Source organism: Microtus oregoni, unplaced genomic scaffold (genome assembly GCF_018167655.1).
Source record: "Microtus oregoni isolate MIOR12 unplaced genomic scaffold, Mior012 000062F_ref0000492, whole genome shotgun sequence".
In the NCBI taxonomy this organism is placed as follows: domain Eukaryota; kingdom Metazoa; phylum Chordata; class Mammalia; order Rodentia; family Cricetidae; genus Microtus; species Microtus oregoni.
In genome coordinates this window covers 10,905,921-10,924,641 of record NW_024543872.1, presented here as the reverse complement: position 1 = coordinate 10,924,641, position 18,721 = coordinate 10,905,921, and the positions used below count along the sequence as shown (strand labels likewise).

Sequence of the window (18,721 nt, the reverse complement as noted above, 5' to 3'; positions counted from 1 at the left end):
GCGCGTTCTGAAGCCACGGTCTCGGGCTGGGGCCGCGGGCGCACTGTGCTGCGGGAGAGCCGAAAGCTCTGCCTGCCGCCAGAGGGGGCCGAAGGGCCTGGTCCGAGGCCTGCACGGCCTGGCGGCCTCGCGCACACGGTCTGCGTCAGCGGGCGGAGCGGTCTCCTGGTGAGCGAGCCTGGTGCCTGGATCCACCGTGGGGACAGCCTCCGAAGTCCCCTTTCCCCACACATGCAGACCCTGGGGAGGGCTTGGAGCCTCTTGGAGCTTGAAGACCCGAATTTCGTCCAAAATTCCCTTTCTTCTCCAAGAGCTCATTTGTGCCCCAGTAGTTTTATCAGATTTAGGGAACTGCTGGGGATGAGATTCCTAGAGGCTGGTCGGATGACCCGTAGCCATGAGGTCTCCAAAAGTCCCCTGTTTCATGGCAACCGGAAGGGAAACAAGGATGGTCCGTTTTCGAAGATTCATTCCACGGATGCCCAAGGTCATGAGTGTTGATTATTAAATAAAAAAGAAAACTACTGTGAATTTTAATTACAAAATAAACGCTGTTTTAGCTTTTCTAGGGACCCTGTTACTTGGTGACCACAATGAAAAATGGGAACCAAGATGATCTGGTAACGGGCACACTTCCTAAGCGCAAGAGCTCCAAAGAATGGTTGGAACCACAGTCGCTTTCTTTTATGGAGGTATAGTGTATGACTTTTGAGGTCTTTGCTTAGAAAGGGGTCTTGTACTAACTTGAGCTTTTTTTCTTCCCTGTTCTAGTCCTTTGCTTCTCAGTAGAGAGCTGCTTAAAGTAGAATCACAAGCCACTGATTTATAAATCTTTTCTAATATAGATAGCAAAGCTGTTAAACATCCACTGAAACTTGGATATGTTTTTCCAAATAGTTTTATTAAGGTATAATTGGTATACAGTAAATACATACACTTAAAGTGCATAATTTGCTAAGTTTTGGCATGTATGTGCTCCCGAAACCATTGTTACACATCAAGTATATTCAATATTCCCAGTTTCCTCATGTCCTTGCAGTGCCCCCCCCCCCAACATTTCCCACATTTCCTGTAACCACGCTGACTTAAAAAGTTTTATGCAGGGAAAACTTACATGTTCTTTTTTTTTTTTTTTTTTTTTTTTGAGACCGATGTCCTGGAACTCATTCTGTAAAACAGGCTGGTCTCCAACTAAAAGATCCACCTGCCTCTTGCTCCTAAGTGTTGAGGATAAAGGCCTGCGCCACCATGCCTGGCTCTTCCGTCATCCTTTTATCTGGCTGCTTTCACTTAACACTGTTTTTCGGTTCCTCCACGCTGTTGTACGCATCACTAACTATTCCAGTGCTCCTCTTAGCAACTGCCCGTCTCCTCAATGACTATGTTCCAATTGGTCCGTCTTATTGATGGGCATTTGGGTTGTTTCCAATCTGAAGCAATTAAAAGCTTTTCTAACTGGGCAATGGTGGCACACACCTTTAATCCTAGCATTGAGAAGGCAGAGGCAGGCAGTTCTTTGCGAGTTCAAAGCCAGCCTGGTCTACAGAGTTCCAGGACAGTCAGGGCTACACAGAGAAACCCTGTCTTGAAAAGCCGAAAATAAAAATAAATAAATAAATAAATAAATAATAAAGCTCTTCTAAGCATTCACATTCATGTCATGGTATGGACGTTTTTCATTTTCCTTTGGTAACTTTTAGTTGTGAGGTAAATTAACGTTTTGCGAAGTTGTCAAACTATTTCCCAAAGTTGTTACTTTACATTCCCTTTAGCAGCATATGATAGTTACAGTTTTTTTCATATTCTATCCAACATTGGTATAGTCTTAAGTTTTATTGTATAGTTAAAAGACTATTAACCTAATTAGTCATTAAGACATCTTTGCTTGCTATGTATCTTCTTTGGTGAAGTTTGTTCAAATATTTTGTTCTTTCTAGAATTAGGTTATTATTGAAATTTTAATATTGAGATATAATTTATAGATCATAACAGTCACTTCTTTAAAATGTACAATTAAGTATCCTTTCAGTTTTTTTCACAAGGCTTTGTGTCTTCTACTACTCTCTTAATTCTAGAATATTTTCATCATTCCTAAGAAGAAGCTATTTCCTTCTGCAATTGCACCTCATTCTCTTTGCCCTCTAGTTGTTGGTAACAGTAATCTACTTTCTATTTCTGTGGATTTGCCTATCCTAGGCATTTATACAAATGAGTCATACATAATATGTGGTCCTTTGTGACTGGCTTCTTTCCCTTGGAATAATGTTTTCAAAGTTCAACCATGCACTCATGCTTTTTAAACAGTTTTTTATATGTGTGTGTACAGGTGTTTGTATACGTCAGAAGGGGGTGTTGGGTCCCTTGGAGCTAGAATTATGATGGTTGTAAGTTACCTAATGTGGGGCTGAGAACTGACCTGACCTCACTCTGGTCCTCTGGAAGAGGAACAAGCACTCTTCACCAAACTTTCTCTTTAGTTCCTACACCCTTTTTTTCTTTTTTCTTTCTTTCTTTCTTTCTTTCTTTTCTTTCTTTCTTTCCTTTTTTTGTTTGTTTTTCAAGACAGGGTTTCTCTATAGCTTTGGAGCCTGTCCTGGCACTAGCTCTTGTAGACCAGGCTGGCCTTGAACTCACAAAAATCTGCCTCCTGAGTGCTGGGATTAAAGGCATGCACCACCACTGCCCAGTCTCCTACGTCCTCCTTTTCATGACCAAATACTATCTCAGTGCTTGACTGAAATTTGTGTCTTTTTAAAACGTAAGAACTGAAAAAAAAAAAATAAAACGTAAGAACTGGATTTTTCCACTTTTCTTGCTTCTGTTTGTTTGCTAAGTTTGTCCTTTCATTTTTAGCATATTTTTACCCTTTCCAAAATCTCTTTTTTTTCTTTTAGATAGGACTTTACTGTATAGTGTAGCCTGACTTTCAACTCTTTCTCTTCCTGCTTCAACCTCACAAGAAACTGGAATAACTGGAATTAGGGCATGTGTACCATGCCCACACCCCCAAAGGCTTTATATTTCAGTTTCAACTAATGGACCGTCCTAGTATTGCTGATGTTTTTCTTAAGTGTGGGTCACATTTTCCTTTTCCTCTGTGTCTATTTTAGGCAGTATGAATGATGCATTTTAGAGGACCTTGATTCTTTTATGTCATTATGAGGAATATTAAACTTCCCAGACGCTTAACTCTGCTGAGTTCAGGCTCCAAATTTTGTCTTCCAGTTGGCAGCAGGTGAAGCCACTCTGCTTTTCTTAAGCTTTGGTTTTACTGCATAGAGTCTGGTCCACAGAGAGGGCAAGTGTTTACTGGAGATTTGGCCAGTCCTTTCGTGGACTTTGCGGCACTCTTTCTGTGACCCTCTTAGAGATGTCTCCTTTCCTCTCTCATCTCATCATGGTTGGGCCTGAGGATGTGGTTCAGTGGTAGAGCACTTGCCTAGCTTGCACAAGCTTAATCTCCAGCACTGCTAAGGAAAACATCTTCCATAGTTACCAATCAGTAAGACTGCACGCATGGGAGTTTTCGCTACCTCCATTAGCTCTGGCTGAAACGAGTTGGGCACGAAGGGATGGGGCTGTTTGGACCACTCTCCAGGGCCTTCAGATCGCTGATTTTGTGTTGTTTTGTTTTGTTTGTCTGTGCAAAAGGAGGAAAGAAAATGAATTCTGAAACCAAGGATATTGGTTCACATCTGTAATCCTTGCACTTGGAAAGTTGAGGCAGGTGGATCACAAGTCTAAGACTCCTGAGCAAGTTTTAGGCTAGGCTGGAATACATAGTCAGACTCCATTACACACAAAATAGTAGATACATATTTGAGTTTGTATTGTGGTTCAGTTATGTTTGGTGGCACACAACTTTAAACCCAGTACTCAGGAGTTAGAGAGACAGGCAGATCTCTGAATTTGAAGATAATCTGGTCTACATAGTGAGTTTTAGAACAGCCAGGGCTATAAAGTGATTGATTCCCTGTCTCAAAATGAACAACAAAAGCCCACCAAGCCCACACAAAAATACATAAATTTATTAGGTGATTACAAGGTCTTCATTAATAATAAATGTATTTATTTTAATTATATGTATGTCTGTATTGCCTTTGAGAAAAAATGTTTCAGTCTATCAAGCTTGTAGATTGTTATGGAAAATTAGTTAAAGAAACATACACAGGCCTGTAATCCCAGCACTTGGGAGACCAAGACAAGGAATGGATTGGCAGTAGTTTGAGGTCATCCAGGGCTATATAATGAGTCCAGGCCAGTCTGGGCTACATTCTAAGATCCTGTCTTAGAACAATGTAAGAAGACTTTAAGAGAAAATGTCTCTATTTCAATCCACCATTCTTATATTTTATAAAGATCCAGCCATATATTTGATTATACTTTCATATTTCATGTTTATTTGTAAGTTTGTGGATAAAAAATGTAACCCATGATTCATATTATCCACAGTCTTTACATTTTAGTATTTGTTCGTTTGTTTATTGATGGATTGGTTTCTTCAAGACAGAGTTTCTCTGTGTAGCCCCGGTTGTCCTGGAACTCAGAGGTCTGCCTGCCTCCTGAGTGCTGGGATTAAAGATGTGCGCCACCATGCCAGGCTTTACATTTTCGTTTTTAAAAAGCAATTTTCAAAGTCAAATCAATAGGTAAATTCGTTATAAAAGAGTAAGAATAGGACCAGGAAGTGTAATGAAGCCCTTTCTTTGACCTTGTGTTGTTTTATTTCAGTTACTTTTTTCTAGGATTAGGTTTGCCTAAGGTGTGCTAAACTCATAGTCTTCCATTAGATATACAGAGAGATTAGTCTGTCAAGTAGAGCCTGTGCATGCCTGTCTTTACCCAGAAAGGTAAAAACATTTGCCAGAGATGTGGGGAAGTCATTTGATGGTTCTGGGACTCAAAACGCCTGTGAGGTCAATTATTTTTTGCCCTAGAATGAGCTGTAACCAAGAGCAGAAAGATCAAAAGAGTCTTTGAGAAAGCACTTAATGATATAGAAACGTTGGGTTTACAGAGAATGTTTTAGGGATATGCCTTTCATATAAAAATATAATAAGCTCAGATAATGCTAATGATTGTTCAAGATTTGATTTTTGGACTAATTCTGTTCTTTTAGGCTTTAGCTAAAGAAGACACTGATGCAGCTGTTCAATCAATTTTATACAGAGAAAATTATGTAATAAAGGTAAGAATTAGCTACAAAATGCATCTTAGATAATTTTTTTTCATTTCCATGTAGTTTCTACTTAACAACTTTGAGTAAAACTTGAGGTTTTAAATAATTAGAAAATAGAATTAAAAACACTTATTAGCAATTGAGATTAAGTGGAACACATCTCTGAGAGTGTTTTAATGACTGCCAATCTCCTGTGCTTTGGGAGACTTTCTTTAGTGTTGTACAGGTGAGTATACCTGCCACACACATACATGTCATAAAATAATTTTGCTAGAATGACTTCACTTATAATGTATGCAAAGTTGCTATATTTCCTCTCTTCCCACTGTGTGGTATATTTGATCTATTTTAATTTAAATAAAACTTTTTTTTTGAGACCAGGTTTTTCTGTGTAGACCTAGCTATCCTGGAACTTGCTCTGTATATCTGGCTAGCCTCAAGCTCAGAAATCTGACTGGCCTCTGCATCCCAAGTGTTAGGATTAAAGGCATGCACCACCTCTGCCCAGCTTAAATAAAATTTTTATTTATTATTATTGTATATGTGTGTATGTGTGATATATGTGTGGACACACATGCCGTGGCGCACACGTGGAAGTCATAGGACAACTTCACAGAATTGGTTCTCTTCTTTACCATTATATGGGTTCTGGGGTCACAGGTTGCCAGACTTAAGGGACAAACTTCTTCACCTGCTAAGTCATCTCACTGGCCCAGCATATTTAATTATCAAGAGGGTGGGCATGTGCCTCCATTGTCCATGTATCCTTGTTTTTGGCAGTGTGTGCCAAATGATGGAAGCCTTATTTGTTTGTTTGTTTGTTTGTTTGTTTGTTTGTTTAGCTATGAGTGTTATGTATACCTGTATACCAGAAGAGAGCATCAGGTCCCATTATAGATGGTAGTAAGCCACCAATGTGGTAGCTGAGAATTGAACTCTGGGCCTCTGGAAGAGTGGCCAGTGCTCTTAACCACTGAGCCATCTCTCCAACCTCCAATGGTGGATTATCCTAAAGAATAATTTAAGCTATGAAGTTTAAGTTTTATAAAATTTTAGGAGATAAAAGCTTCAGGATAATTTTTTTCTTTCTGTCACTGTTTACTAGGAATTAGACAAGTATTTAAATCATTATGAATTCTTAAATGAAAGAAGAAAAGAAATGTTGTATAAAAAATGGGTTGAGCGTGTGGAAGATCCTCTACAGAAGAAAATTATAGAAAAAGTTTCTTCACATAAGAAGATTAAAAAGAGGAGACGACAAGAATTAGAGAATTTTTTGAGATATGTTAATAAGAAGGTACTAAGGTGATTTTGTACTTTTATAGTGGTTTAAAAATTATGTTTATCTTTGCTCACTGGCTCATCCAGAGTCCTGCCTCTTCCTCTTCTATTTATGTACAACCAATACTCTGATATAAACAATATATTCTTTTAAAAAATTAAATTGTATTTATTTATTCCTCTCTCTCTCTCTCTCTCTCTCTCTCTCTCTGTGTGTGTGTGTGTGTGTGTGTGTGTGTGTGTGTGTGTGTGTATGTGATGAGCTCTTGGAAGTCAGAGTTCTCTTCCTACTGTATTAGTTCAAGGGATTGCACTGAGGCCATCAGTCTGGTGGCAGGACTTTACCCACTGAACTGTCATGTGCATGAAGAGATGGCATCGATGCATTGGTGCTATTCTCAAGCATAAGACTGGAACCTTGTAGGACTGGGACTGTAGCTCAGTGCCTCAGGTTTGTCCCTTATGACTGAAAACAGGGATACAAACTGTTAAACTTTTGACTTCCGTTATCCTCAAAGTTAATTGTGTACCCTTTCTTATGTGCAGTTTTATTTCCTTCCTATAGGAAAATGCGTTTATAGAGCATTATGATCCAAAAGAATATGACCCTTTTTATACGAACAAAGAGGACCCCAATTTTCTGAAGGTAGGCAGTTTTTTTTTAATCATGGTGGTATGTGTGTGGTTGTTGTAAGTGTGCTTAACATAGGTGTTGCTTGCCCTTGAGTGAGTTCTTAAAGTTCAGTAGCATTGTTAGTAGTTCCCTACCTAGTATTTTAGAAAAGCAATAAATAACCCAAAGGCCAAAGATGAATTAATCTCAGAAAGTATGAAAATGTTGTATAATAATTGAGTAATAGGAAATGTTTAAATATTTTCAAAGACTTTAGATTTTGTTACAGAAGTAATACATTCTTTTGTTTTGTTTGTATTTTGAGACAGGGTCTCTTTATGTAGTGTTGGCTGTTCTGGAACTCACTATGTAGACCTGGCTGGCCTCACAGAGAACCGTCTGCCTCTGCCTCTCTAGTGCTGGGATTAAAGATCTGATGAGTTCTTATAATAAATGAGAAAACTAACTTTAAATTCAGAATATAAATAAAATAAAACAATCCATGTAACTGGAAGTTTCTCCCCTGCCTGCTAGTTCCTGAGTAACCACTCGAAGGCTTAGAATTAATTGTAAATGTTGGGCCAATGGCACAGGCTTATTTCTTGCTAGCTCTTATATTTAAATTAACCCATTTCTATTAATCTAAGTATTGTCTGTTGGCATTTGTTCATTGGATGGCTGCTGGTGTTACCCTGGCTCTGCCCTTCTTCACCTGTTTCTCTGCTTGGATTTCCCACCTGGGTCTCTCCTGCTTTGCCATAAGCCAAAGGAGCTTTATTTATTAACCAGTGAGAACAACACATATTCACAGTGTATAGGATCGTAATTAATCTTGATAATAAAAACCAGGGGTCAGATATTTGTCAGAACACAAACAAAGTATCACAACATTTCCACTTCCCAAAACAAACTCATTAACATTTTTATTTACCTTTCTGGACTTCTTTATCTATTTAAAACTAGTTGGTGTTAACCAAATGTTTGTTTTTCGTTCTATATATAAAGCATTCATTCTACCACTGAGTCTACTGTCTCCTAAAGAAATCCATCTCCCCTGCTGTTGTGTGAGGCAGTGTAGCACAAATAGGTTATTTGTCAGTTCACCCACCTATGAGCAGCAGGGCATAAATGAGTCTCTAGTCATTTACCACACCTTGCAATGTTGTCATTTTCCTGAAGACTGAGTATTGCTCTTACAAACAATTTTTATGATGCTTATCTCTGTAACGGTTTGTGACCCGGAAGTTATTTTATCTGTTCCCACACATGTGCATGCAACCTACAGGCATTAAGTGCCTTAGATACCGATGGCGGTAAAAAGAAACAGGAAAGAGTTCTGTAGCCGTGGAGGGACAGCATGTGCACAAGCAGCCAGAATGAAGGGCAATGTCGGAGCCAGGTGTGTCAGCAGACCAGCAGATGTCAGACTTTCCCACGGACAGGGGCAGCAGAAACGTGCAAACGAAAGGGGAAGGGGAGCATTTTCTCAGTTAAGGTTCCCTCCTCCCAGGTGATCCTAACTTGTGACAGGTTGACAAGACAGCCACCAGTGCAGATGGAGGCGAGTGAACGAGGCTCCTAGGGAGGCATTAGAGCAGAGCAGGGCAGGAGATGCAGACAGGCCCTCAAAGCTGTATGACCTCATAAGAAGAGTGTCAGAGAACCCATCTCTTTTGAATGTGTTACATATGTTAATAGCTCTATGTTAATAGGTCCCATGTCTTGACTCTTCTGGCGTGAAAACATATGGGTGTGTAGGGTGGACTGAATGCTGATACTCAGACCTGCAGCCCAGGCCTCAAAGAAGTGCTTCTCTTGTAGGTTATCATACCGCCAGTTCGTGACCCTTTGAAGAAAGCTCAATATGACAAGGATGATGAGAAGCGAACTCTTCTTCAGTGTGAGACTGGTATGTAACTCTTAGGCGACTCTTGGCCTGACAGTGAAGGCAGTTGTGTTTAAGCATGCTGATTTAGATTGCTAATTTTCTTGCAGGCAAAATCTATACAATGAAAGAATTTAAAGAGATCGAGAAGGCCCGATTGCAGTCCAGGTTCCCGAGTATTTCTAATTCAAGGCAATGCATGACTCCAAATGAATGGCTTAAAGTGCCCATGAGATATATAGAGAGTGAATTTTGTAAAAAGAGCAGGTAATAATTGATGTAATAGAAGTTGTGGGCTTCCTGGACTTTGAAAATTCTTTCTTGAGATAGTGATCTGTTTCAGTAATGATTTTGAAAATGAAGTCTGCTGTAATTTATTGTTCCTCCATATGTGATGTGTTTCTTGAGTTCTATCAGGATTCTCCAATTTTGGCTTTTGTTGGGTAGGCTATGAGGTATCTAAGCTTAGTTTTTCCTCTTAGAGTCCTCTGAAATTTTCATTTTTATCAGTATACATATTTCATTAATTTGGGGGGAGAATCTAGACAATTATTACTTCAAATATTTCTCATGTACCATTTGTCTGCGTTTAATTTCTGAGGTTCTGTGTGTGTGTGTGTGTGACCATGGATAACACCCACAGTTGTGTAAGTCTTGGATAGTGGTTGACTTTGCTTACTGTGTTTGGGTTAGATGATTTCTATTGAGCTGGCTGTAAGCTCACAGAGCCTCCTTGTTGCGTGCTGTCTGCTGGTGAACCCATCAGAGACACCAACTGTGATATCATGACTTTAGCTTTGCCATGTGATTTTTCAGAGTTTTCACCTTTTCCAAAATTCTTCATCTTTTAGTGCACATTGTCCACTTTTTCAACCAGAATTTTTCAAAGGCCATACTAATCATAATTATTTAAATTTCTGATCTGATAGATCCAACATTAGGATCATTTTTGAATTTAGTTCAGTCTGGTTCTGTTGATTGCCTTAAATCTTGACTAGGCATTATATTTTGCCTGTTTTTTTTTGCTTGCCTTATAATTTTAAAAGATTTATTTATATTTATGTGTTTTGTCTGCATGTCTATTTTTACATGACGTGTATAGCTATTGACTGCAGAGGACAGAAGAGGGTATTAGATACCCTGAGACCAGAGTTAAATGGGAGCCACCATACTCGGCATTGAACCTGGCTCCTCTGGAAGAACAGTCACCTTTTTTGTTTGTTTGTTTGTTTGTTTGTTTATTTTTGTTTTTGAGAGAGGTTCCCACCATGCCCTGGGCTGTCTTTGAACTCCCCCTTGTACATCAGGTTAGCTTTGAACTCAGCTCTAGAGATCTTCCTGCCTCTGTTTCCTAAGTGCTGTATTTAAAGGCGTGCACCCCACAACTAACCCGAATTTTATGTTTTTTTTTTTTGATTGAGTATCAGACACTTGAGATGGAAAAATAGTGCAGATGCAGGGTTTTTTTGTTTTGTTTTGTAGAAACTGACATGCCTCTTCTGCCTCCCATTAGTATTGGGGGAATTGGTTTATTAGAAGTTGATCTATGTTTGGGTATTATAGCTGTTGCCTTTAGCACTCTACAGACAGTAAAAACAAGTATGCCATGCGTGTGCAGCTCACAGAAGCCAAAAGAAGTTATTGGACTCCCTCGGGCAATTGTGAACTGTCCATGTGGGTGCTGTAAATTGAACCTGGGTCCTCTGGAAGGGCAGCCAGTGCTCTTAACAGCTAAGCCAGCCACCATCCAACTCTCCAGATCGCTAAAGAGTTTTTTTTAATTGTTATTGTTTTTAAGATGTTTTTATTTTGAATTTCTTTGTATCTGTGTGATTCTGTGTATGGGTGTGGGAACATGAGTGCAGGAGTCTGCAGAGTCCAGACGAGAGTGTTGGGTGTTATGGTGCTGGAGTTGCAGGTGTTTGTGAGCTGTCAGAGTGGTTGCTGGGGACCAAACTTAGGTCATTTGGATAAGCAGGTTTTGCAGTTTAGCTATGTCTCTAGGCCTGACTTTCTTTGTTTCTGCCTGTTTGTTTGTTTTTAAATAGGAATCCATGTTGTGTGAGGGCCTCAGGATGATAGCAGAGGGATAAAATAAAGAGATTGATATGATAAAAGAAAAGATTTATGCAGTTTCATAACTGGAGGGTCAGGAAGAAAGAGAAAATTCGAAGTTGGAGCTCATGTGCTGACTGCAGGATTTCACGCTTGCTGGGCAGGCTCTCTGTCCCTGAGCCTGTCTCCAGCCTGCTGTTCTAAGAGCTGTCATCATTGTGTTTATCTCCTATGGCTGCCCTATTTGTGGCAGTCTTCTTGCCTCTGCCTCCCAAGGGCTGAGAATACAGGCCTGTCCTACTACATCTGACTTTATGACTTCTTTCTACATTAGAGTATATACTCCCAAGGATTAGAGGGAAGGGTTCAACTTTGCCTGCCTAATCTTGGTTCTCAGCAAACATCACGCCATTCTCCATTATGGTTTCAGAAGCTCTTAAACAACTAGTATCATTGAGAAAGTATAGCAGTGTCAAGTGATGGTATTTTGGACCATATTTATAGCAGTCAGTATCTAATGATAATTAAAGCTTAAATGCAAATGAGCACTGTTTCACAATGTCCTGACACATGCTTTCTTGTTAAAGGGTCAAAGTAAAGGTGAATTTTAATGCTGGTAGTTTTGATTTGAATCCACTGAGAAGGGTGCCTGATATTCTGGAATTCCAGGAGGAAGAAAAGGCAGTCAGTTACAAGTAAGCCTCTTGTTTTATAACTTTGCTCTCCTTTCATTTAAGATGCGTAGCTGTGTTGCCTTCTCTACCAGCCTTTCAGATTGCTTGAGTTAGTGCCAAGGCCTCACACAATGTCAGGGTAAAGAGACTTTTCTTTGTTTAAAGGAACAAATAGCACAGAAGCAGCAAGTACAAAAATGGGGCTGGGGGAGATGGTTAACAACTTGTACTAAAGTTATGAGAATTTTAGACTGAAACTAGTTTTGGCAGATATAGTCAGAAAAATACCTGCACCAGAGTGAAAACGTACAGCAGGGAAGTAATTCATAGAACTATGTGTGCAACATGGGAAATAAGTTATTAGGTACTGATTAGTTAAAAATGAGAGGTTTCACACACAAAAGAGCTGGGTGGTAGTACACACCTGTATTCCAGTACTTGAGAGGCTGAAGCAGGAAGATCTTAATTTTGAATACAGCCTGGGCTACATAGCAAGATCCTCCTGAGAAAATGGTGTGTGGCTAGAGATTTCTCCACATAGTTATAGAAAAAGGTAACTTCTCATAATCTGATTAAAAATAATAGAATCCGTCATCATTGCTAGAGGGAGTTGAAAATAGTGCAGAAACTTTGGGAAACAGTTTGTCAGTTTTCTAGAATGGTAAACATTACCTTACCATGTGGCATAGTTCTGTAGCAATGAGGTGAGCAGGCCTGCTTTTCGTGATGCTCAGCTCACGCATGGTTAGCTTTACACCCAAAATAACAACACACAAATTGTATTCTTTTAAACACTGCCTGGCCCATTGTATCTAGCCTTTTCTTGGCTAATTTTCACATCTTGCTTTAACCCATATTTAGTAATCTGTGTAGCACCACGATGTGGTGGCTTACCGGGAAAGATTCAGCATGTCTGACCTGGCGGCTGGCTCCATGGCATCTGGTTTCACTTCCCTTCTTCCCAGCATTCTGTTCTGTCTACTCCACTTATCTAAATCCTGCCCTATCAAAATGCCAAGGCAGTTTCTTTATTAACCAATGAGAGTAACACATAGACAGATGACCCTCCTCCATCATAGTTCTAGTGCTGATTTTATTTGAGTGGTGTGTGTGTGTGTGTGTGTGTGTGTGTGTGTGTGTGTATGTGGTGTGAGACGTGGTCCTCACTGTTTAGTCCCCTGGCTGACATAGAACTCATTCTTGACTCTGCCTCTAGAGTGCTGGGATTAAAGACATATACTATTATTCCCAGCCTACTGCCAGGTTTATATTCAGAAGAAATGAAAACATAGAACCAGCTGGGTGGTGGTGGCACACACCTTTAATTCCAACATTCAAGACAGAGATTAAATTACATTTATTTATGTATTTATATATTGTGTGTGTGTGACAGAGAGAGGGGAAAGATAGGAAGAAAGAGGAAGGGAGGGAGGGATGGAGGGAGGGAGAGAGAAAGAGAGAGAGAGAGAGAGAGAGAGAGAATATGAACATGAAAGTGTGTACCACAGCACAGAGGTAGGGTTTGCCCAAGTTCTTTTCTTCTGCCATGTAAGTCCCATGGATCAAACTCAAGTCATCAGACTTGACAGCAAGTGTTCTTACTACTGACCCATCTTGTTGACCCAGTAATCAACATCTTATTGTAATTTCTGTCAACGGGACAAAGGTTTTCATAAAACCTCTCCGAGTATGACTCAGATAATTGTTCACATTGTTGGACACCTGGGAACTTGTGTTTTAGACTAGAGGCATTAGTCTTCCAGCTCCCTCTGGAAAAGGAGTAAGACTATATTCCATGAATGAGAGAAGCATCCCAATGATAGCAATAGGTGTGGAGAGGTGTTGTGTAATTTGGGGGGAGTTATACAGTTAATACCTGCCCCCAAACTGGACCAGTGCCAGCAACCCTAAAATGACTTATTCAAGTTTATCCTTTTGTTTTGCTTTTCCAAACAGTTTCTCTGTGTGGCCCTGGCTGTTCTAGAACTTACTCTGTAGACCAGGCTGGTCTGGAACTCAGAAATCCACTTGCTTCTGCCTCCCCAGTGCTGGGATTAAGATATGCCTGCCTCCCTCTCAATCAAGTTCATCTTAATGAGAACAATGAATTTATCAGAGGTTAGTTATGAAGCAATGAGTAAGCATGGCCCACTCCACTCCTCCCTCTCTCTCCTATTGCAACACCACCTTTACTAGCCCTGTGTACGACTTTAAGTCTTAATCAGGATTCATGTAAACCTGGGTTTGGAGTGCTACCTACCAGCAGCATAGGCAACTATGGGCGTGGACATGAGGCACAGAAAACAGACTCTAGGAAAGAAAGATACTTGAATGTGTGCTCTGTCCTTCTTCTTAAAGGCCCTGTCTTGGCAGACACTGTGCAGGCATAAGAAGGGTAGCTTGTTTAGCTGTAGTCTGGCATAAGAACACTTAAAATTGGCAGCGTGCTGCAAGACAGCGTCACTCTGACCAGTATTTGGAGGACCAATTTCACTAGGTCAGGTTGATTTTAGGTCAGTTTGGAGCTTCTCAAGGATAGCAAATGCACAATGCTGAGGGCATTGTTCAGGACAAGGGACTATCACTCAGCTGTTTGATTATATAGTTTCAACAAATATAATACTACAACAAGGTGGTTACCTTTTAGTTTGCATAAGAATGTGAGTTCATATAGATCTCATAAACTTAGATTTTTAAATGAAGATGTTAGTTCTTCTACTGAGTTAAATGTTAAAAGGATTGCTCCTGGTTCTTCCTACAGAAACAAAGGACTTTCCTCTCTGGACAGTGAAGATCTGTGTCTCCAGGAGGGAAAAAACCCAAGTTCTAAAGGGATCAGTGCTGAAGGTCGCCATTCTTCTGCAGCCCTCCGCCAGGAGGTAGAAAGGAACGGGGACCAGGATGCGGTGAGAGCTGGGACAGTCAGTCCCATTTTGTGATACACAGGGTAGCACTTGCTGACACCCAGTCCAAGCAGTTGGGAACTTCTTGATATGGTAGGCTTTGCAGAATCCAGGATGCTATTGAGCACATCGCTAGTGGGCAGTAGAAGAAACTAAGACCGGTGTCATTTAGAGGCAGTGGAGAGTGTCCTTGCAGCCTGATGGAGCCACATAGTGGACTTCCCAGATGGTCTAGTATTTCCTTGGCTCCTGAGTTGACTCCTGATTGGGTAATCTGTCTACCACCTCTACCCTCTTTCTCTGATTTACCTGTAGTCAAGAAAAAAATTGTTTCTTTTAATTCAGATCAAGAATTAGTTTTAAAAAGGGTCAATACTAAAAGCAGTAAGGAAAGAAGGAAAGTAACAGCTCCCAAATGTAGACTGCCTAGAGATACAGGTGTGCATAGAGACTTCAATCCCATGGGAACTCCAGTGCTGTGGTGTCCTGTGACAGAGCTAGTCTGACACAAGTAGGTCTAGAGGGTACTATTACACTTCAGTTTCCCTTCCCATCGCTGGGTCCTGTACGATGGGGACAGTCTCTTCTCCGGGGAGATTTATTTTATCCATTCCTGAGAGTTTACTAAACCTGTCAGCACTCTGTTTTACCATCTTTGCCTGTCGTTGTTTAGTTCTTTTTTCCATGTGGTTGCTTACTTTGTACCCTACCTTAACAAATACCTGTTCTGAGTCAGGCAGTATGTAAGGGGCTGGATCCATAATGGTGAACTGCAGGGAAATCTCTGCTTTTGTTGAGCTTTTGATGGTAAAGAAAGAGAACAATCAAAATAAATGTAGAACAGGTGAGTTGATGAGTGAGGAGGAGAAAGTTAGATAAGGACAGCAAAGAAGGGGATGGATGAGGACACCATTTTAAATGGAGAAACTAGGAAAGGCTTCCTGGAAGAGATGACATTGTTCAGTGGCCTTAGAAACTGAGGATGGAATGGGAATAATGGAGCACATCTTCAATTCCAGTACTTGGGAAGCAGAGACAGGAAGACCTCTGTGAGTTCAAGCCCAGCCTGGTCTATATTGAGTTCTAGGACAGCCAGGGCTACACAGAGAAACCCTGTCTTGAAAAAAAAAAAAAGGAAAGGAGCTGAGGGTGGGCCATGGAGAGTCTTAGGGGGAAGCACATCCAGGGAGAAGATTGACACAGCAGCTTGAGAGGGGAATGAGGCTGACAAGAAGGGACTGGAGAGAGGTAGATACCACTCGGAAGCCATTCAGAGGTTTTGATTATACACATACCTAAGTGACTTTGGGGGAAGGTTTTTTCTTTATTTTCCTTTTTTTTTTAAATTGGTTGTTGTCTAGTTTCTTAGAGACAGCATTTCATGGTTTCATGTATCCTAGACTGGCCTTGAACTCTTTATATAGCTAAGGGTAGCCTTGAATTCTTCATCCTTTTGCCTCCACCTCCCACATGCTAGGATTACAGGTGTGCACCATGACACCTGACAAAGTGACATTATAAAAGAAAACATGGCTGCTTTGTAGCCAGTTATATGCAGGCCAGAACAATCTGGCTGGTAGACCAGGGCACTGGATCAGGAGCATAGTAACTTGATGTCTAGTGATGGCCGTGTGGTCATGGGACCTAAGGAGAGAGCAAGACAACAAAGCTATTAGTGTTCGACATGAGAAACGAGTGAAAGCAAGAAACCAAAGACAACTGTGTTCTTGAGGTTTTTGTCTTGAGGAGTCTGGATGGACGATGGTCCTACTTCTGATTATAGAAGTTGGACTGGAACTTGGAGAGATTAAGGAAGAAGTACAAAGATGAGGTAATGCTTCCTGGGGCTAAATTAAATTTCCTGCATATAACTGGCTACAAAGCAGCCATGTTTTCTTTTATAATGTCACTTTGTCAGGTGTCATGGTGCACACCTGTAATCCTAGCATGTGGGAGGTGGAGGCAAAAGGATGAAGAATTCAAGGCTACCCTTAGCTATATAAAGAGTTCAAGGCCAGTCTAGGATACATGAAACCATGAAATGCTGTCTCTAAGAAACTAGACAACAACCAATTTACCATTCCAATGTACACTTATAGGATATGACTATTGAGTAATTTAGCCTTTTCTCTAGCTGTTCATCAGGATGTAGCCCAATGGAGAGTATTTACCTATCATGTGCGAAATTCAGTCTCCAGCAGTCTCTTTCTTAAAAAAGAAACAGACGAATAAGTAAGGAAGTAGTTAAGCATGTTCTGTAAAGGTAGTTTCCCCTAGCCTAGGTGTCCTCAGATGCTAAGTGTAATCAGAATACAAAGGCTCTCACTTCTATAGTTAGCATGACTAAGTGACAGAATGACTGTGTGCTCCTCCTAGCCTGGAATTTGCTGTGAAGACCAGGTGGGCCTCAAATCCACAGATCTCTGACAGCTTCTGTCCCTGGAGTGCTAGGATTAAAGGAAGCTCTCTCTCCCTTTCTCCCTGCCCCCCCCCCTCTCTCTCTCTCACACACACACACACACACACACACACACACACACACACACGGGTTCTTGAAGACTCATCTTCACACATTTAGAACGTAACATTTTCTCCCTAACAGATACCAATACTAAAATCAAGTGTATTTTAGTAATATTCAGCTGTATTTAGCAACATTTATCTTTTACCTCAACCTCCCAGAGGAACTGTGCAGTGGGCAGGTTACGGTATAATCTGAAGGTCAAAGGAGATATGAGGTTGGACGTGCATAATGTAATTTGAAGTCACAAGATAACCTGAGAATGAGTTTCCAAAGGGCTGATGGCTAGATTCTGTGAGTAGTGTCAACTCTGGCCAGAATGACTTTGGGGGATCAGCTCCCATAGCCAAGGAACTTTCTGGTCCTGTAACCCTTTATTACTATGTCACACTCAACTCCTTTGTTACTTTCAAAAGGTTGTGACAACCACACATCCTGATTCCTGATCTGAACAAGGACCCACAAAAGAAGGCTGCTTTAGACGAAGTTACCTGCTGGCAGGAATCCTTCTGAGGCGAACCAAGGAAGAAACATAAGAATTATTCTGTTCTCTACAATAAACTTCTTTTGATATAGAGTTCAGTGCCTGTGATGATTAAGAAATTACAATGTAAAAAAACCAAAACAAACAGAAAAACCGGATGTGGTGGTGCATGCCTTTAATCCCAACACTTGGAAGGCAGAGGCAAGTGGCTCTCTGTGAGTTTGAGGCCAGCCTGGTCTACAGGATGAATTCCAGGACAGCCAGGAATACACAGAGAAACCCTCTCTTGAAAACAAAAACCAAAACAAAAAGAAATGACATTACATTTTCCCAAAAGTGTATTTTCCTCTGAAATTAAAATGTTCACAGAAGGGGCCAACAAAAAGAGCCATCTTCCTGAATGTCTGTCTCAGTTCACTTGGTTTGTGACTAAGTTATTCTTTCTGCCTAGGATTCCTGAAATTGAGCTTTAAGATATCAATTGTATTGTCATATTTTATTGCAATGCCATATTTATTATTTGCCTTATTCCAGGAGTATTCTAGGCTCTTGCCTCCAATCTACACATGGTTCCAGGTGAAAAACTCAATTAAAAATTGTGAAACATTATATTGTGGGAAATTTCAGAAAAGTATATACAAATAGAGATAACTGTGTAAGAGACCCTCATCTACTCTCAATAAAGAAAATTTTATGGTCTGTCTTCACTTACTTTTCAACCACAACAGATTGTGTCCTAGATATGTTTTCAAAAAACACCTGTCCAGGTAGTAGCGAGTGGACTTCTTTTCTTGCCGTCTTTGGATGGGAATGGCAATTCCAAATACTTCCCAAGTCCTCAGAGCCTCGACCCGTAGGGGCCTATCTGGATGCAATCCTTCCTTTCAGAGGCCGATGCAGGAGGAGCACAAGGTCCAGGCCAGACCTATTACATAGGCTTAAGATGAAATATAAAAGGTTTCAGATATTGTTACATTACATATTTTCACAGTATTTAATATTTGTCAGGTGTGCACTATTTGCTATCATGACACATTAAACACTACATTTGTATTTATAATTTTATTTTTCATATTAAACTACTAGCATTATAAGCTTCAACCAGGGACTGTGGCATCCTTGCACA

The 18,721-nt window shown here is 40.5% G+C and overlaps 1 protein-coding gene across 1 annotated transcript; it reads left to right on the top strand.

Moving 5' to 3' along the window:
* Nucleotides 1-34: 34 nt before the first annotated feature.
* On the top strand, nucleotides 35-18,290 carry LOC121439722 (protein FAM228B-like). Its single transcript, XM_041640321.1, has 10 exons — nucleotides 35-168; nucleotides 561-692; nucleotides 5,120-5,188; nucleotides 6,285-6,476; nucleotides 7,026-7,106; nucleotides 8,895-8,982; nucleotides 9,069-9,225; nucleotides 11,601-11,708; nucleotides 14,449-14,593; nucleotides 17,528-18,290. Exons 2-10 carry the CDS (start codon nucleotides 594-596, stop codon nucleotides 17,555-17,557), a joined length of 969 nt encoding a protein of 322 aa, XP_041496255.1. The 5' UTR covers nucleotides 35-168; nucleotides 561-593; the 3' UTR covers nucleotides 17,558-18,290.
* Nucleotides 18,291-18,721: the final 431 nt, after the last annotated feature.